Here is a 27,381-nt window from a genome sequence, read left to right as displayed (position 1 = left end):
TTCCTGCTTTTTCCCCCTCTGGTTTTCCTGCTTTTTCCACCCCTGGTGTTCCTGCTTTTTCCCCCCTCTGGTGCTCCAAGTTGTTGCGTGGAAAGATGATGCATACAGACGTCCAGACCCACCTACAAGCCTACACTTCCCTTCATCAATAGATAGAAACCTGTAACAGTCCATTCTGGAGCCTCGATTAACACTCGTGTGTCAACTGTGGAACATAGAGAAATGATTAATGTTTATTGGGGAAAGCCTCTGGGAATATTAAATGATGGTAATAGAAGCTATTGGAACATTTGCTTCTTTCTTCAAAAAAGAAAATCTTGTAATTAATATCCAAGGTCTTGTTGCCGAGTTTCCAGAACTAACTAAGTACCACATTGTTGAGCATTTTAGTCAAGGCACCTAGAGCCCATGGCAATTCTTATCTGATACTAGGTGTATTATTCAGAGACTGAAGCCTAAAGCTTTCTATTCATCTTTCAGTTTCAACCGATTGTGACCATAGGATCAAAGTTGGTCCCTGACCCACTTTATGGTGTCTTGGAAGCATCCTTCTCCCTATAATGCTTTGTCTAACGATGCGCTTAACAATGATAAATCAAACTGGTCAGAATGAATAGAATTGAACCGGAGAGTGAAGAGGCAGGCAAATTTAGTTATACAGGTGAAATACACTTCATTGTGCAAATCCAAAGGAAAACCTAAGATTTAAGAGAGGTATTGCTTTAAAAACATAAGGGAAGATACAAATTTCTAGAAAGGAGGAAAAAGACTACGATATTACTGAAGAAGCATTGGTGGCTGAAGAATCACTCTTGCAGCATGCTCTCTGCATGTGGAAATGAAACCCTTCAAGATGGACTTCACTGCCCTGGGCTTGGAGCGCCTGTAAGTTAATTGGCAGCAGTTGTTGCCACGGTTGTTCGTCAAGATACCAACTGTCTGAACAAGCCCTGTGATACTTACACTTATATGCTTTTATAACATAGATAGGTTATCTCTAATCCAGAAGCCCCAAATGCTCCGAAACCGCAGGCTTCATTTTGGATGAGTGGCACTCAGTGTACAGTAGGTTTAGCTGTCCAGGTTAATTCTGTGTCTAAGAATCTAGGCATTTGGAACTTCCGAGTCTAGTAGATTTCCATTTCTTCGAGGAGCAGCATGGAGCAACAGGAGGAGCTCATGTGTGTCCCCTGTTGTCATCTGGCTCTGTGTTTGCCCAGTGCTTGGTGCCTAGGCATTCAGGAATATTTTTCAACCAATGAATTACCAAGATCTCAGTTTTTAAGCTTTGCACAGAGTGCTGGGTCCTATGCCCCAAGCCTGTACTCCCAGCTACTTGAGAGATTGTTGAGGGAGAAAGATTGCAAGTCCAAGACTATCCTGAACCACAAAGTGAGTTCAAAGTCAGCATGGACTAAATAGTAAAGCCCTGTCTCAAAGCGGTAACTATCAGTAGACTGGGGATATAACTCAGTGATAGAGTTTGCTGAGCATGCGTGATTCCTGGGCTCAGTCCTCAGGACTACAAAACAAAGCTATATATGTTGGTATGTGAACTTTGTGAATCATCCTTTGTGTTTAAAGTTCTTATCAAATCTGAATAGACTTAGAAATAGAAACATGGTATGTTATGAACACTTATGGAATTCGGGTAGTGGACGTAATTCTAGAGATTAAGTATTTCTTAATTTTCAGTCAAAGGCATTAAAGACCAGAGAGGTGGGTTGACTTGGGCGTGCTCCCCCAGACATTAATGACCAATCTTGTACCAAACCCAACTCCCCAGTGCTGTCTGTCTTCTTACATCTTTTTTTAAAAAAGTAAATCTTAGGTTCATGGATCCTTCCATATGTTTAACTTCTGAGTCCCCAAAGCAGAGTTTAGAGAAAACTCTCTTTCTTTTTGTTAAACACGAGATAGATTTCCTTGAAGAACAGATCCATTTCTTGTCCAGGCTCTGGCACAATGCAGGAAGTTGCTTGGCTGCACCAATTTTTAATGTCCTTTTCTCTAAAAGGAGAGTTTGCGCCACCTAGTGGATCGAAGAAGAGGCTCTTGGGGGTGAAGGCTTTCTGTGGCCCTCCCCTAAAGAGGAGAAAGGAACACAGTTGTAGCTCATGAATCTCCACTCACTCCCATGGAAACTTTTATTTGTGTCCTGGAAGTGGTGTCCATAGCCCAGGATACACATCAGGTCACTTTGTCCCCCACCGTGCTAAAGTAAGCTACACTATTGCCCATGCTGCTCTGTGGTAGGGGAAGGAGGTGCGGCAGTGGGAACCTCATCAGCCCTGTTCGTCCTCCCAGCTCTCTCGGGTCTGAACCTTATATTGGGTCTTCCCAACATTGTTGGCAATCACTTAAGTCCTGTTCTTTCCAGGAATTCCCCTATGGTTCTTCTGGACAATTATTCAGGGTTGTACAGTATTCTAGTTTTTGGAAGTTTCCAAATTGCTTCTTTGCTGCCCTTCAGTAGAGATATTCAGTCTTTTCACACACTCTGGAGAAGGTTTGTTTTAAGTAGCAGGCAGTATCCAACTGCAGAACAACTTGAAAACTGAACGGACAGGACAGGCCCAGGTTTCTCAGCCCAGACTTTCCTGGTGACTGGAGGTGTCTCTCAGCCTCTGACATTGGATTTTTCTTTGAAGAGTGCTTGGTCATTTTATAGTTAAGAGTACAGCTCACCAAAAGCATTTCTAAAGCTCTCTGTTCATCTACCAGTATCGTCACTGGGATGGCAGTGTCTGGAAGGTACAGGGGACTTATGGTCAGAAGGTCCATGTGGTTTATAGTGGTACAAGTGACAATCAGAATCGAAAGAGAAACTAGCCCAGCAGGGAGGTGAGCCTTGCAGGAAGGCTGAGTTAACTGGCTCAGGATGGGTCATAAGCAAGGGTGTCTTTTGGGAGATTCCAAGATGGAATTAAGACTGAGAATAGCCACCAAGTTGTTACCCAAGTATTTAGGGTGAAAGCCTGGGCTCTGGTAACTCCAAGTGAGGCCCAGTCACCTGTCCCCAGTATGTTAATTAAGGAGAATAATTTTGAAAAGCAGAGAAAGGAGGTTTATTCTGCATGCTACATTAGGGAGTAAAACAAATAAAGATGTAGCGACTCCAAGTCAGGATGTGGATATGAGGCTTTGAGAGAATGGAGTAGGGTTGGTGGGGGTGTGGCCCCCTGTGTTTGGTCTCAGCTCCCTGTCTGTTTGTCCTAACATTCTACATACATGTTAGATTGCTAACCTGTTAATGCTGAGGGTACAGTCTGGCCTCCTCTGGGAGAGTGAATTGTTCCTGGAAGCTTTTGACTTCCTGGAATTTAAAGTAACTCAAGAGGAAAGGTTAAGAACAGTTGCTTATCTCTGTGATGTCGGCCAAAGCACAGACACAAATTGAAGGCAGAGATGCCAGGATCTCATCCTGTGAGCCAAAATGAGGAGCCAGTGTTTGTTAGAAAAATCGGCTCCCAAGTGCCCATTTCAGTAGGGTGGCCTTAAGAAAGGGCTGTGAAACATTGGGCCCCAAATATGTCTGGTGAGCTCTTAGGGCTTTTAAATCGTGTGCACATTGGAGATCCCTCTCGGAGGACTGGAGGCAGGGCTGTACTGCCCCACTGTTAGCATGCGAGAGGAGTCCAAGTCTACCTCTATGAGAGATACTTACGGAGCAGGTTCTGAGGCAGACCTAGCTCTGAGGGATGAGTGTGAGGGTCAAAAATGTCCCTCCGTGAGTGGCAGCTGAGCAGATTGTTAAAGTTGTCCTCACTTGATGCTGTTGGCGCCTTCCCAGTGGCTGTGGGAATGTGGGTGTCTCACAAGAAGCATTTGTTCTTTCTGTTGGTTTAACATTGAATTTCACCTTTATAAAGGTAGAGTGTGCCCAACCAGTTGACGGAAGAAGCTTCTGGAATAGAAGCCTGGTATGACATTGGAGCTGTTTTCTTTGACTTAAGAACTTTGCTGATTTGACTTGTCTTGGTGGTGGTGGGGCATGTGGGATGGTGAGAGGGCAGGGGTGGCCCAATCCTCTTGCGGATGGTAACTTGTGTCTTTATGTGGAAGACCTTGTCCACCTACTGGCCCAAGCAGGTGATGCTAAGGTTCAGGCCCGAAGGATTTCTGCTGTTTGTTTTCAGAAGAATGACTAGAATGTTGTCATGACATCTTCTCAGGTGATATAACTAACGACCATGAACACTGCTTTGGTTCTGGTCTCTTCCATTCCTGTGTATTTGGGGGCAAAATTATGAGTCTCAGTTCTCCTACTAACTACCTTAAAGGTCCAAGGAGAATTAGCCCTGATAATGTGTGTCAAATACCTAACACATAGTTGACAAAGAAGTGGGATTCTGTGAACAGAAGTCGTTCGGGGAGCCATCACAAAACATGTATAATGAATTAAGATGATAATTAACAACATTCCCTTCTTCTTTTGGAGATAGCAGCTTCATGGCCCATGTGCAGCTGTTGTCTAGTGGAGGTGACAGAGATGTTTATAGCAGCTTCTCCAGGAGAGGCATGCTACTGTCATTTGCCATGACTTAATAGTCTATGGATACTATACTTAGTATACGGTAAAACAGTACCACTTCTCTGATGCCCTCAGCCTGGCCATAAAAAGCATCTATGTGAATCAGTGCAAACTGAGTTTGCAGCAAAAGGAACCTGAAATAAAGTTCTAGAAACGTCAGTGTGATCTGAGTCTGAGTCTTCCCTGCCGGTGTGTAGAGAGCTGTGTGGAGCCGCACCTGATGGCAATGTAGAGAGCTGTGTAGAGCTGCACCTGATGGTGCTGGCTTCCGCCCTCCGCTATCCCAAAAGCGAGTGCTCTCTGTGATAATCAACTCCTAATATGGCTAAGACCTGACTCATGCTGTTATCACGCAATGATCGTCAGCTGCTTGCATATGCATGAACCTATGGGCAGTGCCCACGTGGCAATCTGGGGTTGGTGGCTCGTGCCTTTTTAAAGGCTGGGAGAGGTTTGCCCGGGGAGAGAGAGAAAGAGAAAGAGAAGGAGAAAGATTGCTGTGAACAAGGTCCTGAATAAACTAGTTGCAAGAAGAGCTCCAGTGTTGCGTCTTCCTTGCTGGTCGAGGCGGGCACAACACCGGTGTTCTGAGAAAATGGGAAATAGGAAAAGTCAGCCAGGCAGGGATCACTAGACATCTTCATTACTTGGGAAATTCATGCTGGAGAATAGAGATTATTCTTGTAGATATTATTTCTTAATATTGAACCCCAGCATTAGGTAAGCCATGGAAGCCAGGGCAGGAGGAGCACAGAGGAATGTGTGCTTGCTGCCAGAGCCTGGCTTTCAGAGAAAGGGGAAGGGATGGACTCCGTCTCTTGTCATTCCTGGGGAGAAAGGCTGAAGGATTGCAAGTGTTAGAGAAACCTAAGACTTCACTCTCCTCTACCCAATGTTCAAAAGTCTAACCTTCCTTAGTTTTAGCAAGTATATAAGTACTTACACACATTTTTTTATAAAAAAAAAATGGCTGCTATTTGTTCCCCCATTCCAAAGAACACATGGTGGGCCCTGTTACCCACAGCAGGCTGTTTGGACTACTTTTCCTGATCTTGCAAACTGCATCTAACCTGGCACCATCCAGCTTGCAGCTCTGTGATTTTCAAATGCAAATCACCATTGTCACCCTCTGCAGAGTCTGTTCTTGCCTCCTGTGTCCCTGATGGACTGTCCCTTCCGCTTCCCGCCTGTCTACCCAGAGTGCATTCATTCAAGTCCCAGTACAAGCTCCACACTGAGACAAGCTTCACACTTGAGTGCACATCGATTTCTCTCCTCTCTAAACCAGCTCTGAGCAGTCATGTGAGATCAAGAGCTTGGGCTTAGCACTCCTGTCATGTATGAGCTTTGTCAGCCAGTGAGTGAGCACCTCAGGGACAGACACTTTCTGTTCTTCTCTGTGTTGTGTATCTGTGGTCTGCTCAATAAATTCACAATTGGCTGAATAAATGTATCAAAAGAAGTGGTGGGCATCCTTGTCATTACACTGACTGTGTGTTCTTAATGGAGTAAGACACTAAGATATAGAATTTCATTAGCTCAAGTTTCGAGCCCCTGACACAGAGCTGGAGAATCTCAGGATTTCAGAACCGAGACCGTGGTCCTCTAGGTCAACACCATTCTTTCACAGCTGAGCATGGTTGTGACAGGAACGAGCCACCTCTCTTACTGACTGCAAACCGTCTGTTAGTCTTTGGCTTTAGGTTAGCCATCGAAGGGTTAGCTGGCAGCTTTATGTTTCACATAGATGGGCCTGTGAGTGTTCCGAAGTGTGTTTCTCTTATCTTAGAAAACCTCACTGTTTATCTTTTTGCCAAGTTCTGTGGAGGGAGGTCCAATATGGATATTGCTGCTGTATCTCACTGCTGCATCCCTCGTGTGTGTGTGTGTGTGTGTGTGTGTGTGTGTGTGTGTGTGTGTGTGAATTCACTGAGGAGGAGTCTAGAGTGTGTAAGCTTGTTCTACACCTGTAGCCACCAAGACAATAAAAAGTTCCTTGTGGCCCCAGACACGAAGCATAAAATGCAGATATCTTTTGTTCTCACTGAAGATCATTTTATGCTATCCCATGATGCTCTAGGTATCTTAAATTGTTAGCCACAGTCCCCCAGAGACTCTCAGCTGAGAAAGAAAGCTCATTTGCATTCTCCAATCAGCAAAGATCAAGGGCAGTTACCACAGTGCTTAGTCACTAGGACAGGCCATTACAAACCATGCTCCCTAGGACAGCAGCGTTGATGGGTACTGGGAGAGGAAGCAGCTCTTTGCCAGTGTGGACCAACACCAGGAGCTGGGATAGGATGAAGGACAGCTGGCCAGCGCTGGCCTTGCTGGATAGCTCCCAGTCCCTCTGCTGGGGGAAGGCATCTTTACTTGTGTAGTGTTATTGTCCTGTATCGTGTCACGTAGTGTAGAATTGTGTAGTGTAGCATTGTGTTGTGTGTTTTAATATCCTCAGTGATTATGCTTTTCTTTTATAGAGAAATTCCAGTCCCAACTAATAATCATGCCATTTTGATTTTTTGTGCCACTGTTTCTTTTCATTCACTTTAAAACTTTTTAGAATTATAAGTAAGAAATTAAATGTTAGTGTTGACTTTTATTTGTTAACAAAAAGTCAGTAGAGAAGGTTATATAGATGTGTATGTTTTAAACAGTTTATAAACACTGAGTCATCGTGCTAATGAATTATAAAGTCACCTGGGGTCAAGACTAGATTGAAAATGGAACCAAATAATAAATATCAGAATGCACACTGTAGTCAGCCCTGGTGATTGCTGTGTGTTGTTCAAGATGTGTTTTATGATGCATCATGGTGTAATCAGTCTTGGAAACCCTGCTGTCATGCATTGGAGGCTGGGTCACTGCAGTCACTCTCTCTGCTTTTTATGAACTGTCAGTGTTGGCTGCTCTTCGCTCTTCTCATATTATGAAACATTCATTTGTTAATTGTTTCAACACATTTATTTTGAGCACCCAGTATATTCCAGGCACTGCTCTAGATGCTGGGGAGTAGCTCTCTGTTAAAACTCACAAGGCAATCATCTAACTTTTGGAGAACCCCTGTGTTGGTTTGCATAGATTCAACTGTGATCACAGAAATCTCCCTGCTAAGATCCTTTCCCATGCCTCACATGGCTTTTGCTTATATTTTCCTGATCAGGACACAGCTAGACACATAGAAAACATACTTTCTGTTTTTAAACTATAAAGTCAGGGTTTCCCCCAAAGAAGTCAGAATGATCATGGGGAAGACATTTCATACTGCTTCCCACCAACACAGAACTTCTTAGATATAACAAACTGTGTTTCTCTTGATGGGAAGCTGGGGGTTTCTGGGATCGTCATTATGGGGGAGACTCAGGCTCTGCAGAGTCATGGCGTAGAGCCGTGCAGGTCGTCCACTGCACAAGAGCAGTCTGCTGCACTGCAGGTGCAGATGAGGTCACTAGATCTCTAGACTTAATGCCTTGGCAAGGGGCTGGGTCCACAGACAGCAGAGGGGAATCTTCCAGGAGTAAAAATCACCCTCTGCTCTGGCCAGATCATCAGCTAAGTAAACCCCAGGGCAGGGAGAACTATCTATATCCAAGGAGACCTTTTCACTAAGTGCCGAAATGCCCTGTGCAGGCTGCCGTAGGCTCAGAGGTGGGCCTCAGGAAGTAAGTGCCCATAAGTGTACATGATTCTGTCCTGTCGGCTACAGCTCTTCTTGCCTTTTTTTAAAAATTACTTTTAGAGTTACAGAAGGTAGGTGACACAAGTGTATCTACCTTCCTACCACACAGGTGAGGAGAGAGTTTGCTTTTAGAGGCTGAAGCGGATACTGTAGAATCTCATTGGCTGACCTCTGTCATGCCTCAGGTCGCCTCTTTCCCATTGTAGGAGAGGAAATTAGGGTGATAAATGAAGCTTCCGGTTACTTCTGATGGGAAATGGGAAATGAGACTTCTCTCTTTAATTTCAACCAGTGCATAGTAGCAATAATGCCACACCAAAGGATGTGGTTATTGGGCCTCAGAATTAGGAGACGATAGAACAGGCCCCACCCTCCCTCACACAGACGACACAAAACATAGCTCACACAAAACCTCACCTTATCTGTGGAAGCCAGGTGGTGTTCTTCTCAGAAACAAGAGCAGATGCAAGAGGGGAAAATCTGGTCTGCAGTTTGGTGTGAATCACTTATTCTTCCCCATGCACCAGCCTAAGAGAACATTCAAAGTTGATCAGCAGCAAATGCCTTGTGAGTTTATCTTCAGGCAGGTTGTAAGGAAAGCAGAAGGTTGGCTTGGGGACCCAGCAGAGGCTATTGGCCTGCTTGTTACCATCCTGCTATGGCTGTCTCTTGCCCCACACTGCCTTTCCACAGGCATGGTGGCCCCTCATTTCTGAGATGCTCTGCTGTGAGTCTCCAGTGCCAGACGACGAGCAGATTTGGGGAAAACAGAGGAAAACGACCACGGCTAGAATTATTGAATTTGTTCTGGCAGACACCTGTGCCATTTCTGTCTCACCATTGTGTGGAGATTTCTTTGTCGCTTGTAGAAAATAAGCCAGGAGTGAAATCTGTCCTTTGTCATCAGAGCTTGTTTTTGCACCTGGGAAAATTGTTCTAAATATAAAATTTTACCCAAAAATGATGCACTTAGCCCAGCAGGCAGATGGAGTCTGAAGGGCGATTGCAGGCGTGAGATGTGATCCAGCCTTTCCGTAGTTAGCTGCTGGCTGAGATTCTAGCCCATACATTTCCCCTCCGCTCGGGGGTTGGACATCAGCCTTACCAGCTTGAATGGGACTGTTGTGTTAATCTGGAGGAGAAATGGAGGGACAACCCACGGAAGCGTTTCTTCTCTGCAGTAGATCACTTTTTGAAGTTGCTCTCATTCAGAGCACGGCCCGAGCTGGGCTCTGTGTTTTCAGTGAAGTGTTATTCACTCTAAGTGGAAATGTTCCCGTTACTCAGGTATCAGCAGATGAACCTAACTACCTTGGCAACGAGGCATCCCCAACGTAGGCTGTAGATGCTGTGTTTTTCTTCTTTAGTAGCAGAGCTCCCCCAGTGCCCATCTCAGTCGGTTTGTTGATTGCGCGTTGAGCACTTGACAGTGCACTGTGTCCTTAGAGAACTGGCTCAGTAGGTCAGATGTACATGTTTCTGCAGAAAGTTGGCAGTCATAAAGGATGGAGAAATACATGAAGATAACTGAGAAATGGCACTGACCTGACCAGAAAAATAGAAGTGGAGATTAATATGGAGGGAAAGTTGCATTTGGGCAATACTTGTCCACCATGGGTTCTTAAACTAAGGGCAGGACAGGGAACATTGGAATGACCCACAGGGGTTCTCAAGACTTGTTGTATGGCCAAAGACAGGAGTCTAGACTCCGAGTTTAGAGGCGGCTGTAGCAGGATCTGTGACACAACGGCCTAACCTCAGACTTCCTCCTTCTCTGTGACTCAATGGTCTAACCTCAGACCTCCTCCTTCTCTGTCTTCCTTAGTTAGGGTTTCTGTTGCTCTGAAGAGACACCATGGTCACGGCAACTCTTACTAGGAAAACATTTGATTGGGGTAGCTTATAGTTTCAGAGGTTTAGTCTACTGTTACCATGGCAGGACATGACAGCAGCAGACAGATGTGGTGCAAGAGAAGGAGGTGAGCACTCTATTGCTTTATCCATTAGCAATGAGAAGTGAACTGAGTCACTGGGTGCAGCTTGAGCACAGGAGACCTCGAAGCCCAACCCCACAGTGACACACTACTTCCAACAAGGACACACCTCCTAATAGTACCACGCCCTATGGCGGCCATTTCCTTTCAAACCACCACATTCTCTAACCCTGTCCCTAGAGGAACTGTCTTTCCGGGAGGAACCTTTTTTCCCTCTAGGTCTTTGAAGTCAGTTCTCAAAAGGTTGCATGAATGCCATGGGCTGAAATAGTGTGCTTAAAGGTCTTTAAATGCTCAGGAGATACTCAACAACTGATACAATGCTGTTGGAAGAGTATTTTTCAAACAATTAGTAAATAAGAAAGAGACATATGAAATTTTCCTTGAAACATTTCTCCCATCTTTGCTTTTGAGTTACCCCTACCTACCCCAGTTTCCTCACTAATTCTGGTCTCAGAGTTAGACTGTGAAGTCCACTCTTATATACTATTTGGGATATACCCTTCCTCCCTTCATCCTTACTCCTCTTCCTGTTTAGTATGTACAGGGTGGCCTAAAGTCCTATGTAGCCCAGGCTAGCCTTCTTGAACTCAAGTTCTTATGCCTCGGCTTCCCACATGCTAAGGTTATGACACATATTACCATTCTTGGCTTGGACTATTTCCATAACTGAACTCTATTAGATGAAGCTTAATTATATTGGGTCATATATTAAATTATTGTCTGGGAAATTACATTATGAAGCTAGAGGGTACAAATAATATGCATATAATACAGGACAAGAAGCTTTAGAAGTAGCCCTTTGCTAACCCCTCCAGAGAGGTGGGGGTGGGGGTTGGTTTGTGGTTTGTGAAGGGCAAGAGAAAAACATCTTGATGTTGTAAGAAAAATGACTTTAACTTGCTCATTCCTTGCAGAAGTCTCTTGGACATGGCCAGGTTTTTGTTGGCAGTGACACTCTTATTTCTTCTCTAAACTTTTGGTCAGCCGGTCCTTTGGGATTAGAATGAGGTTTAAGTGGGTGAACACAGCAGAAAACGTTTGAGAGAATCCAGTGACCCTGGTAAATCCATCCTGCCCTAGGACACCCTTATTCTTTGGAGTCTCCTGGGCAGATCTGTTGTCGTGCACAGCCCCTCCTAGTTCTGCAAACGCTGACAAGGAGAAATAGAAAGACGCTCTCTCTGGAGGAGCTGCTGTACTGTCCCTCTGCTTTCCAAAGTGCATTTAGACAAGCATTGTAGGGATATTTCATTTATATTTTAATAAGTAAAGCTTGCCTGAAGATTAGAGAGTAAAACAGCCTCACTGGTCAGCCTTACAGATCAGGCAGTGGTGATCCCTTAATACCAGTAGCCACACCAGTTTGCCATAGAAACCAGGGAGTGGTGTGGTACACGCCTTTAATCCCAGCCCTAGAGAGGAATAGAAAATGGGAGGAGACAGCTCTCAGATGCAGTCTCATTCTGAGATTACTGGAGGCATTGAATTGCCATTTCAGACAGAGGTAGAGGTAAGAGCCAGTGATTGGCTGTTTTGCTTTTCTGACCTTCAGGTCGAACCCCAATTTCTGTCTTTGGGATTTTATTAATCGTGCTACAAATGCACATTTTGTTCTGTCTGTTACCCCTGCTCACCACACCCTGATTTAGCTTATTCTTAAATTGATGCCCCAAATCAGAAAATAATGCTCATTTTTCCTCTTAGTCCCATCTGTGCCTTTAGATGTCTAGACATTGTCTTTAATTCTCAAATACTTCTAGATATTGTGGTTACCCCATTTTACAGAGGAGGAAGCAGCTTAGAGAGATTAAATGGCACAGTGCAGTCCATACACTATTAAATCCGTACACACAGTGCATCTACCCACCTAAAAATCCTGTGTTATTTCTAAAATCCACTGTCTGTTCAGGTCTGGCAACCATGCTCCGAGTCTAGCGTGACTCCCTAACTCCTAATATAGACCTAAGTCAGGCCTTATAATCCCCAGTGCTTCTACCCTTGTGTATAACAACAAACAGAATAGTGTTCCAGCTGCCTTCCCAGCCCAGTCATTAAGTGCTGAGTTTTCAATGTGTTCAGCAAATGTTTGGTGAAGAGGGCCATTCTTGGAATGTGGTCAGGTTAGAAACCCCAGAAGGTGCAGTCTCCATGGTGGTTAGCAGCATGCAGGACTGACCGGCCATCTCTATCTGCACTGGAAACAGAAAGGGGTACAGAGAAAGGGCTGAGACTGGCTTTTATCTTAAAAATATTTTCCACAGAATATGTTGCAGACACCCTCCTTGTAGCCATCACCTTCCATTTCCTTCTTTTTAAAGTCTCTTGGGAATAAGTAGCTCAGCTTAGTAACTTTGAATGTCACCTCCATCTTCTCAGCCTGCCTCTGGCAGTGGCATCGGTACACTGTGTGGCCTTAAGGTGGCGGAGCAGAAGGAGACAGGAGGGGGGCTGATTCTTGTACTACAAACTATTTCCAGACTTTGAATAATGGAATGTTTTCTGTCCTGAATTTTTGGTTGACGTGTGGGGTGGGCCCCTCTCTGTGAACCAGAGTGTCAGTTCCCTTTTGCACTTGACCATGCCTCTGGGTGATCTGTGTCCTGGGAAGGAAGAGGTGGCTGTGAAGAGCCCATCCAGCTGCTGCCCTTGGCTGCCCACAGTGGACCAGCTTCCTGTCCATTGGCTTGTCTCTCTGGCAGCAGCTGGTGGGCTCCAGCAGGGGTTCAGTAAAGACTTTCTCAACTCTGTTTCCTGTGGTGTAACAAGTCCAGTCCCCCTTCTCTCTCTGCTGGTCCTACTGTTTCTCCACACTGGTGGGGTCCATGAGGTGGGAGAACTCACCACTGACCCATGGAACCAGCTACTTAGTTTTCTCCTTGGGCATCAGAGAAAAAGCCAAAGAAGGTGGCTTCTGTCTTATAGAGGATGTCACAGTCACCTGACCTCCACTGCCTGCCACCTACCTGAGTGACAGAAGGTAGGGTCCATCTGTTTGCTCCAGTGTGACTGGATCACAAAGAAACAGTTAGCAGATGGGAAATTTATTTTTCAAGACACATATAACAGCCATCACTGAGAGGACACTGGTGCTAATTTAGATGCAAATGGAATGGCCCAACTAGAGCTGATTACAGAAGGGTCAGGGTTCCTGTATGCTCAATTTCACTCCTACGTATCAAGTTAATGTGCTTCTGCAGTGTGGACACGATGGCTGGGCTTATTTTCTTCTTCTTCTTTTTTGTATAGAGTTTTGACTTTGTAGAAGTAGAATGCAGCATCTACCTCCCTTTTAAAAGAAAACAAGCTGTCCATTTGGTCCATTTCTGAAAAGCTTGAAATTCTGATTTAAAAAGGGGGAGGGAATCATTCTAGAGCTTGTGGGCTAAGATAAAAAGAAACCGAATGACTGAATTCAGTTGCCATCCTGCTCCCAAAGCCAGGGTCAATTCTGTGCACTCTGCTGAGTTGTAGCCAGGGATGGATAACTGGTGGGCAGTGGGCTGGTACAAGCGATTTAAAGCTGTGTTGATGTACTGTTTGTTTCATGGCTGCTTCTCACAGTCAGGTTTTTGCATACTGGGTATACCAGTGAAGCACCGGCACATAATGTGATTTGTATGTATTTCCGACAAAATATACACGCCTAAGTTCCACAGAAGAGTACTTGCTCTTACTACACACAGGGTACACTAACATTTTCTATTTGAAAATGGTCTAAACCATTAGTGAACCAGCAAATTGAATTCACTCACCCGGTCTCAAGCTACATTCTTTAGAAAACACAACTTTAAGGGGCTGGTAAAGGCAGTTGGCATGAAGAAAGAACCAAGCAAGGACTAAAGGAAGATGGGGAAAGGGAATAAAGAAAGATTTGCTTCAAAGAATGGACTAAATTGGATCGACAGAAATAAAACCACGTGCCCAAGGAAGACCTCTGTCCTAGCACTTGTACTGGGGAGGAAGCGGGGACAGTGCCTAGGGGTTTATAGCTGTCTTTATCTTATCAAGGGTAAGTTTGGAAGTAGGTGGATTTTGAGTTTTTGCTGTTCTGCTTCAGTCATTAGGGTCCACCCTTAATTTGAAATAACATTCTAAAGCTGCTACAATGTGTAGACATTGTTAATTTGAGTGACAAGTTAATTTGTATAGCTGGCTATTTTCATGTAAGCTGGTAGCTGCCTGCCATTCTTTATAGAACAAGGTAGATACTGGCAACCTTATGAGACAAAGGTCCTCATGTTGCAGTTCATTGTCCTCCATCATTGAATAGTTACTTTGTAGCTTCTGTGTTTTGCTAAGGCTGCTCTGGGCGCTGGCAGAAGGCTCCACTTTGCATTCCTCAGACTGAGCGTCTCTCCTCTGTGGTTATCGTTAGCTTTCAAGTGATCACACTTCGGCTCTTTCTCTTATCCTCATTAAGGACGTTGCCTACTTGGGAGGATTAGAAGAAGTTTCTGAAAGTACGATAATGGGGCAGGAAAAGATTTTCTGGGATAAAAGGCTCTGAAAGATATGGTGGGGAGAAGAGGTGGAAGGAGAAGTGACCGGGTTTCCCTGGTTAGGGTATTAGTTTAAGGTAAGTGTGACCTCAATCTGTAAAGAGTTTGCAACTTGATATTTAATGGGATTGGATTTTGAATATTTATAGCATGTTATGTAAATGCTGCCCCCCAAGTGCTTCCTTAAATCCTCTTAGCTTACTAATGACAGCTTTGATTTCTAAAAAGAAATAAAATCTTTTCATTTATCCAGCCTAAGAGTAGTAAACAATAGCTGCTCAATGCCCCCCTTTCATGTTGGCCCCCGAGGACAGACTTGGATTCTAGCAAGTTGATTGCTGGGCTTTTGAGCTTATGAAGGTCACGTGTAACCCAGTGGGGCAAGCTGATGTTGCACTACCAGCTGCAAAGCAGCTTCTGGGAGTCTCATGTCATGTCAGTTCAGCAGTGCTGGGTAAAGTTAGAGACTTAGCGTCAAGGAATCTAACTTTTAGCCCATCTGGAATGATTCCATTTCTCTACTGTTTTCTATTTACATTTTCTTGCCTTGATCATTTTGGTAGAAATTTCCACCAAGTGATCCCAACATTGCAGTCAAGTGGATGAATAATTGTTTATGGTTGAGCACCATTTCCTGTTTAGCTGTGTCTAGTGTTGTTAATTATTTTTGAACCCTTCACTAAAAATGTACCTACACCCAGTGTGTTAGCTCTGAAGACTGAGGCAGAAGGATTATTAGTTAAGAGTTTAGCCTGGTCTACACAGGGAGGGCTGTGTCAGAAGCTAAGGGACGAAAATGTAGCACAGTGGATGTTGCTAGCATGGGGAGGCTTGAGTAAAATTTTATTGACAGAAGTACACACATGCAAGAGAGAGAGAGAGAGACAGAGACAGAGAGAGAACAAAGAGGAAGGAAGAGCTTCCAGGGCACAGGTAGAACAAGGCTTCTTAGGTTTTTTTCCTAGTTAGAAGTCCTTTTGCCTGAGACGTTTACCTGATCCTGGGTATGCAGGTGTATTCTCTACTATTCTCATGGCCATAACAGGATATCCAACAAGAAGCAATTAGAAGAAAGAAGGCTTTGGTTTGGCTTATAGTTTAGGAAGGAACACTGCCCACCATGGCAGGGAAGGAGCATCAGGGAAAGAGGGAATGAATCACACGGTGTCTGCAGAAAGACAGAGAGAGGCAGGAGTCAGGACTGGGTTCTACAACTCCACAGCGACGCCCCAGTGAGGCTCCGCCTCCTGAGCAGCAGATCAAGTGTGCAAACCTACGGGTCTGTGAGGGACACCTCACATTTCACCACAGTAGGCATATAAAACAGATATGTAAATTACAGGTTTGTAGTAATAACTCACGAATTTATTTTAAAACAATGATTTATTACACATATAATTCTACTGTTTAGATGAAATCAAATTAATTCTCGACTGAATATTTGATGCTGCAGAATACGGAACATTTTCAGTGCTTTTTCAGAATTGATTGAGGCTTAGATTTTGCAATTGTCAGTGCTGAGGCTATCAAATCACATGAATACTTAGTACAAAGTAGTAGTATGATTTAGGATCATTTAAAAAATTGTCAGAAATCCTGACCTAGCCTGATTAAAAATTCATTTGACAATTTTTCTGTGAAGCTCAAGTTAACAACTCCAATAGCAGTGTTTGCAAGCGAACATTCTAACACAATACAATCCAAACAGAGTAAGTTCATACTTATGTGCTGAGGAGGTGGTGGTATGTGACGTGGTGTAGAGTATATGGAAAAATTGGGCAATGCTCAACTCTGGCAGATAGCAATTGCTGGATCATGGAGGGATACTGCCTCACCCCTGAGGAGGTCCTCTGTATGTTCAGCTTTGCATGCTGCAGTAGGATGAGACATGTCCCATGCAAGCCCCACTCGAGAGCTGCAGAAAGCCCAGGCTAGAGCAGCTGGCTGCAGAAGCAGGTGGCTTGGGAGATGCACTTTCCCCTGTGTCTGTTATTTGCCCAGTGTTGATGATTTCCTGCTCCCGCTTCCTTGACTATATCTGGGCTACAGAGAGCCCTTTAAAGTAGACAGACGACTTCAAGAGGTCTGAACGCTTGCATGCTCACACTGTGGCTGCCGAGCTGGGGGAGGGTGTTTGCACTGCAGCAATGTCCCGTCACTCAGCACACCATGTGGGGGTTTCAGTGGATTCCGAAAGAGTGAATTCAAATGGACTTTATGGTAATAAAGTCCATTATTTATTAGAATAAGAAAGGAGACAGCTGATTTTGTGATATTTTACCCACCTGGACTCATCTATCCAGAGCACAGCTGAGCACCAAGAACTTATAAAAAGTAATTCAAACCACCAAAATAGACAGCGTGAAGGCTTTATTCGCAGATGCAGCCATTCATGGCCTGTCTACACTCGTCTCGAAGCTCTGGACATCTGGTTCCTAAACTGATCTGTGGGTTTTTAAGCTGAAAATTCAAAGAAGAGGAGGAATGAAGTATAAAAAGAATGGCCTTGGTAATGGTATGATTAACGTGACAGCGAGCACTTGTAAAGGTAGGGAGAAATAAGTTAGGAATGGAAAAGAGGAGACACTCTCATTCAGAAAGCACCGCCGTCTGCTTCATTTAGAATGAAGAGCGTTGGGCAGGGTGGGGTGTTTGCACGGTGCAGTGTTAGAACTCCACAGCTTGGACTGTGCATTGGGTGACTTCTGTGCACCCAAGAGTGGACGCTTCTGTGCCCAGCCTGGTGATAACCTCTAGAAAGAAAGATCAGCTGCTGCCTTCTGCTTTTAGGAGAAAGGGGAGTATCTCTGTCCATTCTGGAGTTTTGGAAGTTGCTTACAGTGCACTTCCTGTTAACTGAGGTAATATTGTATCCTTCTGGGGTCTTTGATGGAGTCAAAGAACAGATAATTATAGTTATACGTTTCCTTAGTTATAATAAAAGATAAATTAGATATAAAACTTGAGGCTTACAAATATAGGGTAGATGATAGAGTATTTTCCTTAATTTGCCAAATGTAAATGGACTAAATACTGTAACTATAATTCTTGTTTGACAACTGCTTTGTTATATGTAATCTTGCCATTTAAAGTTAAATCCTTCCTTTTTATTTGGATGGAAAAGGGGAGGTGACATGGGCTTTCCCTCTGTATGCTGTGAATATGTCTTATTACCATTGGTTAATAAAGAAGCTACTTTGGGCCTGTGGCAGGGCAGAATAGAGCAAGGCTGGTATTCCAAGAAGAGATAGAGGAGAAAAACAAGGTGGGGGTCAGGGAGATGCCTTGTAGCTGCCCAAGGAGACAGATGCCCCAGAATCTTACCAGTAAACCACAAGCCTCATGGTAAAATATAAAATAATAGGAATGCGGTAATTTAAGATGTGAGAGTTAGTTAATAAGAAGCCTAAGCTAATAGGCCAAGCAGTGTTACAATTAATATAGTTTCTGTGAATTATTTGGGCCTGGGCGGCTGGGAACGAGCAAGCAGCCTCCACCTACAGGGGAGCATATAGTAGCTCTTTGTATTAATATGTCTAAGGCTGAGGGGCCGAGGACATGCCTCAGTCAGTGAAGCACTGTGTGCAAGTGTGAGGGTACAGATTCAGATCCCGGCCATGCATGTAGCAACACTAGGTAGCAGTGTGCTTCTGAAACCCATGGCGAGGGTAGCAGACACCAGAAGATCCCTGAGGGGCCTTTGGCCATCCTGGTGGGATGAGTGAGCCCCAGGCTTAGTAAGGTATCCCACAAGGGTTAGCGTGATGAAGGGTTAAGCCTGACACCGACTTCTGGCCTTCACTTTAAGCCTCTGCCGCTGCTCTATGAAAGATGTCACTCAATTCTGATTCACCAAAAGACTGACATTGTTTTCCTGAATAGGTAAAGCACATAGGTAGAGAATCTCAATTTGTGTTATAAAAAAAAGTTGCCATTACTTTATTAGCACTAAGTTTTTGTAGCACTTTATAAATAATGTTTTATGTCTAGTACTCATTTATAAAAACATTGGCTTGCTGCTCTCCAGAAACACATCTGTAGTGCTCCATGTCTGCACCTCTCCTTTGCAATTTATGACATTATCATTTAATTTTCTAGAGCTCAATTTGCTGAACATAAAGCCTGTTGTTGTGTTTACAGCTCCTTGGACATAGAGGTTCCCAGTAAAGGTTTATTGGGTGATTAATAATGAGACAAATTATACCAAACTTTCTAATTACTCCTTTATTAACCATATAAATACTTTTCACAGTCTTTCTCCCCGTTTTTGAATACACGTACTAAAACTTTTATAGGGTTTAAATCGCATATGACTGGAACCGTCAGAGCATATGGTGCCTTCCTCGGCTTTGCCGTTCTGGCCTGAGCTTCAGGGCAGGTGCTGTGTCCCATGGCCATGTTGTTGGCTTCAGCTAAACTCTCAGGGTTGGGTGAGTCTCTAGCACTCTGTCAGAGATCTCACTCTGTTGTTGGATCCAGGTGACGGTGGAAGAGGTCATGACCACAACTGCATACCTGGACCTTTTCCTGCGCAGCATCTCTGAGCCAGCGCTCCTGGAGATCTTCCTCCGTTTCATCCTATTGCACCAGCATGAAAATGTCCACATCCTGGACACGCTCACCAGCCGAATCAACACCCCTTTTCGGGTAAGGAGAGCTTCCGGGAAAGGATGGGTTCAACTCAGATTCCAAAAGGGAACTGTTTGGGGAAGAAAATTGTGAATATTTCCTCCCTCCCTTTCCACTTTGTCCTGCAGCTGTTACTCTCCGTCTTTTTTAATAGAGATAATTTGATAATGTTTTTCCCTATCAGGTGTCCCTTTGTTAGAGAGGGGGCACTATGTCACCCCCCCACCCCCAATTTTCTCAATTTGTCTATGTTGATGCTTTCATCTGTGGAACTGGCAGAATGTACTTCTGAAGGAACAAGATTCTGAGAACCTGAAGACTTAGGTGCAGGGAAAGCCAGAGCCCTGGAGGACCAGGGCCAGAGGTAGCAAATCTCTCTGTCGTGTTTTGAAGTGAAAGTCTGGGAAATTGTGGAGTTAGGTTTTCATTCTAACATTTAGAGCCCACTCAGCTTCGAAGATCCAACACTAAGAGTAGCACTCCTCCCCCCCAGCCCTTCTTCAAAGACTGTCTTGTTTTAATTGCCACCATTGTTTTAAAAGTAAAAGATAAAAATCTAATAATAGTCTATCTTGAGTTTATAGTGTATGTGTGTTACATGTTTAAAAATAATATCAGAGAGAGGGAGAAGGGAGAATAGAGCCCCATAGGATACTATTCCTCTAGTTTGTTTGAATTAACTTAGTTTGAGTCTGGAATGCAATCTGATAACTTACTGGAAAAACAATAGCCAGGAGGCAGGCACCGTAGCACAGGTCTGTAATGTAGTACTTCAGAGACTGAGCCAGACAGTTTGCAAATCTGGGGGCTAGCTTGAGCTACATAGCAGGGCCTTGTCCCAATAGAATTAAAAAAAAAAACTGTGAAAAAAAATTAAGGAAATTAAAGTGTTGTACTAGAAAAAAAAATCTCATTCAATGAGTCACCTGATAGTACCAGGTTCCACATTCAGCCTTCTCCCAGGCAGAACACAAGCCAAACCAAACAACGCTTAGTGAATTTAAAAGGATTGAAACCATGCGATGTGTATTGTCTGATTACAACAAGTTTAAATTAAAAACATCGACAGAAACTTGAGAAATCCACAAATAGGTAGATGTATTATACATGGTTCAAACAACATACTCATAAATACCTAGAAGATCAAGAAATTACAAGCGAAAGGATACTTTGTTTTGAGATGCTACACTATGGATGAACCTTGGAGATATTACAGTAAGGAGCAAAAAGATATTACAGCCAGTAACAAAAACATAAACTCCTTGATTGTATTTTTGGTAGATAGATAGAAACAGTCAAGCTTATAAAAACAGAGAGGAGAATGATAGTTCTCAGACACAGTGAACCAGGAATAGTGGGACTTCCTGAAGCTGAGCTAGGTTATCTGTGAACTCTGAACTAAAATGTAACAGTGAAACGGTTACATGGCGAAACTGTTACATAGTGAAACTGTTACATAGTGAAACTGTTATGTAACAGTGAAAATGTTCCTTGAAGAAAAGGAGTAAGGTAAGAGTGTGCCTGCTAAATATTTAAGAAGAATGCCTCCATTTATATAATTAAGCAAATAATGACCCAGATAATTATAAAGCTGCTTGCTTTTTAGATAGCATGATCTTATATGCAAATCAATCAAACAAACAAAAAAACCATCAACAAAAAAAATCTAAGGGATATTCTGAAAAGAACTATTAGAATCCATAACGAGGTTGGCAAGGCTGCAAAAATATAATTTCATGTAAAAATCTGCTTTATTTTTATACAATAGTGAGTGTTTTAATACCTCATTTCCTGTTGCTGTGATAAAATTTTTCTAACAAAGACAGCTACTTACAGGAGGCAAGGGTTGCTATAACTTACATATCAGACTAGAGTCCTTCCTGGTAGGGATCTCAGGCAGCAGCAACTGAAGCAGCTAGTCACATCATAGTCAGGGACACAGAGGGATGGCTGGCTGGATGTTGGGGTATTAAAATGGGTGTTCCAACATCAGTCAAGGTTGTTAAGATAACTCCCACAGGAATGCCCAGAGGTCTACCTCCCAGGTGATTTTAGATTCTGTCACTTTGGCAATCAACATTAACCTTCTCCGTGTGCAATCTAAAAATCAAATTAAGATATCAGTCACATGAAAAAGCATGGGATAAAACCGGACTCTCTGAACATGGCGAACAATGAGGGATGATGAGAAGCCAAGGACAATGGCACGGGGTTTTGACCCTACTTAATGTGCTGGCTTTGTGGGAGCCTAGCCAGTTTGGTTGTTCACCTTCCTAGACATGGACGGAGGGGGGCAGACCTTGGACTTTCCACAGGGCAGGGAACCCTGACTGCTCTATGGACTGGAGAGGGAGGGGGAGAGAAGTTTGGGGGAGGGAGAGAAGGGTGGGAGGAGGGGGAGGGAAATGGGAGGCTGGGAGGAGGCGGATACTTTTTTTTTCCTTTTCTCAATAAAAAAAAAATAAAAAGAAAAAAAAGATATCAGTCACATTTGCAATAGTATCAGAAATAGCACACATACACATATGTATGGAAGACATTTGTACGCTCATAGACTGGAAGACTTATTCCTACCTCACGTGATAAACATTAACCCAAAATGAATCAAAGACTTGAAGTTGAGAGAAAATCGTTGTAGTCTTGGCAATGGTTTCTAAGACATGCTGCCAAAAACACGAGCAACCAAAGAAACATTAGACAAACTGGGCACATTCAAGATGGAGATCTTTAGTGTTCTGAGGATCTAAGAACTGCAAACCAAGTGCACTGGGTAGTGTAAGCCTGCCTCCTAGCATTGTGGAAACTGAGGGAGGAGGCTCACAAGTTGGAATCTGGCCTGGGTTACATAGCAAGACCCTATTTCAAAGATGAATCTAAATTCATCAGTGGGTAGAGGCTCTCTGGGCAAAGCTGGTGACCTGTGTTCAATCCACAGAATACACATAAAGAGACTCTACCAAGCTGTCCGGTGACCTCCACATGTGCACAGTGGTATATGTGCATGCACACATCATGCACACATACATGATAATAATAGTTTCAAAGAACAAAGAAGTAGCACAATTTTTTGGTCATTTATTTTTTATTTAATTTTTTGAGACAGGATTTCTCTGTGTAGTACCGGTTGTCCCAAAACTTACTCTGTAGACCAGGCTGGCCTCGAACTCAGAGATTCTCCTGCCTCTGCCTCGTGAGTGCTGGGACTAAAGGCGTATGACACAAAAATTGAAAGGACAATCCACAGATTGGTTGGAGATGTGTCGACTGTATAAAATACTTGTGCATAGGATAAAGGACTCCTGCAACTCAGTTACTGAAAGTAACATGCTCTGCCAAGCGCCTTGACAGAGATTGACAGGGGTTACTATGGCAATAGATAAGCAGGATACCTATTTGAGAAAAGGAAGAGTCGGGTGCTGTATCGTGAGGGAGAACAGAAAGGTTTCCCAGGGAGAGGTGATGCCAGGCTAAATCTCAGAGGAGGCAGGAAAAGGCGTTCTAGTTAAGGGTGTAGCACGTGCCTTGACTTGGAAGGGAACGGACTGTGTTGCTTCTGACTAACTACAGGTCTTTCACCATCCTGAGCAAAGGGGGTGTTTGCAGCCAGTCACATACAGCTATTTCTTTACACATCTTTTGTTGGCTTTAAGTTCACTCTGCCTAGAAGACAAACTAGCATTTACTTTCCTCTACAAAGAATAGGAGTCTCAATTACTTAAATGGCCTTGGAGATTGATAACAGCTTGGGACACAGAAGCTGCAGTGATTTTTATAATTGAGTGTCTCCCCTATTTGGTTTTTTGTTTTTGTTTTTAGAGACAGGGTTTCTCTGTGGCTTGGGAGCCTGTCCTGGAACTAGCTCTTGTAGACCAGGCTGGCCTCGAACTCACAGAGATCCACCTGCCTCTGCCTCCCGAGTGCTGGGATTAAAGGCGTGCGCCACCATTGCCCGGCTCACCTATTTGGTAGTTCATCATTCCTTTTAGAAATTAGAGGTTGAAAGAATTCATGTGTTTGTAAAAAAAAAAATTAATTATTTTTTTTTGGGTGAACTCCTTAAATAAATTTTCACACTCCGAGCACTATAGGAAATAGAACCAAAGAGAAAAATTTGCTTCAACGCCAAGAGAGATATGGAGTCCTAAACTCCAAACTCTGAAGAGAGCTGGTCAGGTGTTAGGCCCTTTCCTACGAGCCTTCTTTTGTAAATAACCAGTGTTATATTTGAAGACAACTTAGAAAGACAAATTGTCTGAAGGGGATTCAGGGAAGATGGTGTGTGTCAGATGTCAGGAGTTGAAGGGGCGCATTTGTAGTATCTGGATCTGTGATTCACAATATGAACACTGGTTTCTAGCCCGCTCCTCCCTGGGGGAGCTGATATTCTCAATGCATCTTTCCTGGTGGTGAAGTGCAGTTTATGGGAACTGCTGGGGTAGAGAGGCCATTTTGTCCTGAGGTTCTGATGTGTCACCTGTCGGGGGGCAGAGTCATCAGCCTGACATCTGAGACTTACTGTGCCCATTGCTCCCCAGCTTTGTGTGGTGTCCCTGGCCTTGTTCCGAACTCTCATTGGTTTGCACTGTGAAGATGTGATGTTGCAGCTGGTTTTAAGGTGAGTGTCCGTCGATTGTTCTCGCTAAAGACATTCCCTCTGTAGCGTTACTGTTTTGTTTCTCTTTGATAATGTAAATGAAGTAAGGACCATGCCTCTAAGGAAGAAAATTATTAAGAAAGCCAATTTAATTTTTTTGGTGTTATCACCCAGAGTTAATTTTGTTTTATTATGAAAAGTTTTTAGTAGGGGCATTTGTATTGTGTTATGAATGTGTTCCTGGAAACAATAATAAGAATGTTGGAAAATTTTTGCTAGTATTAAAACTCTTTGGGGTCACGGCTGGACTTTGTTCTCCTGGGCTACTCTTTGTTGTTTGCGCTCTTAAGGGACCCTTGTTATTAAAAAACAACTTTCTTTCAAATATACAACACTTGGATATAGTTTTCAGCCTTTTCTTTAGTAACATACAACATGACTGTCCAGTCTGGGAGCATGGAACAGATAGTCAGGGCTCAGGACTCAATGGCAAAGTCACACCCCGGTACCGTGGGGGAAGCTCTGAGGATGCTGCTGTTGGAGGATGGGCATCGCAGTGCTGCTCAGATGCTCTGAGTGTGGTGATTAGCTCCAGCAGCCCCAAGCCCTGCCTTATCCCCTCTCCACCTGCCCATGGGACCCTGCTTCCATGCAGGAAAGTGACTGTGTTCCTTGGTAACATATGGCTTGTCCTGAATCCTCAACGCAGTATTCCAGAAGCATCAGGCTAGTCACTGGTCATTGTTTTTTTTTCTCCTTTTTTCTGAACCCAAACCCTAAATCCTGTAATGTACTCCTCCAGTGAGACCCACCCTAACACGAGCTGCAGGGTGTGTAAAGGGGGCCACAGAACCGAGATCCCTGCAGGAAACGCTGCTAGAGCAGCATTCCCTGCCCCTCTCCTCTCTAGCCGGATGGGTAAGGCAGGGATAGGCCAAAACTGCAAAGAAATCAACTTCCGGTAGAGCTGTATTTGTTCTACCATCTTTTCTTAAGTGGGCTGGAAGGAAAGAGGGAGGGAGGGAGAGAGGGAGGGAGGGAGGGCTGTGGAGGGGCCCGGTGTACCACCCGAGTTGGGCCGTCACTGCCTGGAGAGATGGTTGTTGTGAGTTTAGCATCCTACAAAAGGGGAATTAAAACTGAGTCTTGAAAAACTAGGTGGCACCCTCTGGAGGGCCTGACAGATTGTTGCTTTATGGGAGACTATCATTTATAAGATTTTAAAGTAAAACAGTGTTTTTGAACTTTTAGGGTTTAAATCAGGTCATCAGTAACTAATCTTAAGGCATTAGCAGAGAACAAATCCGATCATAAGGACACAGCTGGTAGTCTGTTTTAAAAGGATTACTTCAGCTCCCCAGCAAGTCTCTACCATCAGACTGAATGCATTAGCAGGGCCTGAATGAAATCCAGCAGAACAACTTGGCAAAGCATTTTTTTTTTCTTTATTGCTCAGAACCAGGCTCTTACTCAAGGTGGGCAAAGCCTTGATTGCATTTGAATGTTAAATTCCTAAATGCTGCTTCGTTGATGGCAGGGAAAACAGCTGTGTTTGCCGTGTCCCTGAAATGGCAGTGTCCCTGGCCAGGTCTGGGTTCCATCGCTTCCCCACTGTGGGTCACCAAGGTCTGGCCAGGCTGGAGTGACAGGTTGGCTTGCTGGTGACCTTTACAAGAGGAGCCCTGACCACATCTGCTCACAGTATTCAAATCTGTACTCAGCAATGGTGTTACACACGGTTGTATCTGAGAGCCGGACCTGGACCTTATGACGAGAGGAATGAGCTTGTGTTTGAATGTACACATGTCCAAGTCAGGTCTAGTCATTTCTGTGACGTCCCAGAAGGTGCCTGCAGGACATGATGCTGTTACTAGTTCTGAATGGAAGAAGGGGGAGATGCCAGGCTTGAGGTTAGAGACAACTTGACCACCTGGCCCTAGGTTCTCTGACTGGCTATTTTTTCCTCAGGGATGGTGGTGCTAACACAGTAATACAATTGCTCTTTTCTAAGCACCTCCTCCATTCCCAGCTCGACTTCCTGGAATAACAGAGAACCTGAGGGGCCTGTGCAGGAGACCCCTGGCTCCCCCCTCCCCCTGAGCCTGCAGGTTTACTTGCCCCACTTCTGGAACATGATGCCTCCTAGGATTTTTGACAGGACACATTGTGGAGACACCCATGAAAGCATTTTGAAAGAATGCAGGGTCTTGTCTACACCTAACGGAAGGTGACTTTCTAAAAAATATATGTTAAACTCATAAAAATAATGTCTTTCTGATTTAGAATCTGTCCCTGAAGCAAGGAAACAAAAACCTTATTTGTCTAGTTATTTAATCTTTGAGAGGATGTAAAAATAGATTGTAATCTCCACTTCCACTTTTGCCTGCTATGCGGTTGTTTGTGCATGATAAGCTGGGAGGCCTGGGAGTCCATGCGGCCGCGCAGGCTGTGTGGACCTCCTGAAGACATTATTATATGGAAATAAATCAGCGTATCTCTATCTGCTGTAACTGGAGTGCTCTTAAATATTGATTCTTCAAAGTAGTATTCTGTTCTTAACCATCCGTGTTTCTCCTTTGGCAAAGTGTCAGAAGGGTAAATTGAGATGAGAGATTCCCAGAGAGAGGATAGTTCAGTGAGCAGAAAACCCAGGACAAATTGTCCACTTCCTGTGTGTGCAACTGTGGAGTCCAAGAGCAGACAGGAAGTACTAACAGGTAGTGGCTCAACAGACCCCTGTGCTCCGGGAACTTCCCAGTTCTGTGAAAATCAATGCTTATACCTTGGTTTGAACATTTCTGAATGTTCCTATTAGGGTATTTTTGTTTTGTTTTTAATCAGGTTTGTGAACCCCATTGCCTGGTATGTCCAGATAAGAGCAGTTTTAGTTGAAGATAGTCTGTGTACATTTCAGGAACACTTCAATCTTGCAGAGGAGTTGGGGGTCAGTGCAGAGCTGGGTAGCCAGAGCAGGGAGGGGCGGGGGGAGAAACATGGCCAGACTTTGGTGAGCAGTTAGGCTCTTTTGAGGCTCACTGATCACCATTGAAATTCTTTGTCTATGGGAACCTGCTTCAGCTCATCGTCTTGGCTTCTCATAGGCAGTAGAGCAGTGTGTGTCTTCGTCACCACTGCTTAGTCACTGACTGCTTTGGGTAGTGGCTTACGTCTTAAATATGTGTCCATTGAGAATATCGTATGTGTACATGATGTATTTTGATCCTATCTCCCCCTGACTCCATCCGTTCACTCCACTTACCTTTAATTCAAGGGTAAAAAAGACTCCCGTGTCTTCCAGACTTTAGGTCATTGTTTTTTTTGTGAAAGGTTGTAGAGGGTTGAGGAAATAATGAAAACGTGTGTGTAAATGTAATATAGACAGCATTTTTCATTCCTGGCATGTTGGGAAATGACATAATCTGAACATTTAAAGACAGGATTTCTTAACC

General features: G+C 44.0%; 1 protein-coding gene across 1 annotated transcript in view; it reads left to right on the top strand.

Moving 5' to 3' along the window:
* Fam160a1 (family with sequence similarity 160 member A1) overlaps positions 1–27,381 on the top strand; it is a 78,513-nt gene that overhangs the window by 31,459 nt on the left and 19,673 nt on the right. Inside the window, exons 5-6 of the mRNA XM_013348640.2 lie at positions 19,189–19,356; positions 23,874–23,953. Of these exons, the coding sequence (XP_013204094.1) occupies positions 19,189–19,356; positions 23,874–23,953 (248 nt within the window). The remainder of the gene's footprint in view (positions 1–19,188; positions 19,357–23,873; positions 23,954–27,381) is intronic.

This window comes from Microtus ochrogaster, chromosome 1, assembly GCF_000317375.1.
Source record: "Microtus ochrogaster isolate Prairie Vole_2 chromosome 1, MicOch1.0, whole genome shotgun sequence".
NCBI lineage: Eukaryota > Metazoa > Chordata > Mammalia > Rodentia > Cricetidae > Microtus > Microtus ochrogaster.
This window is presented reverse-complemented; position numbering and strand designations above follow the sequence as displayed.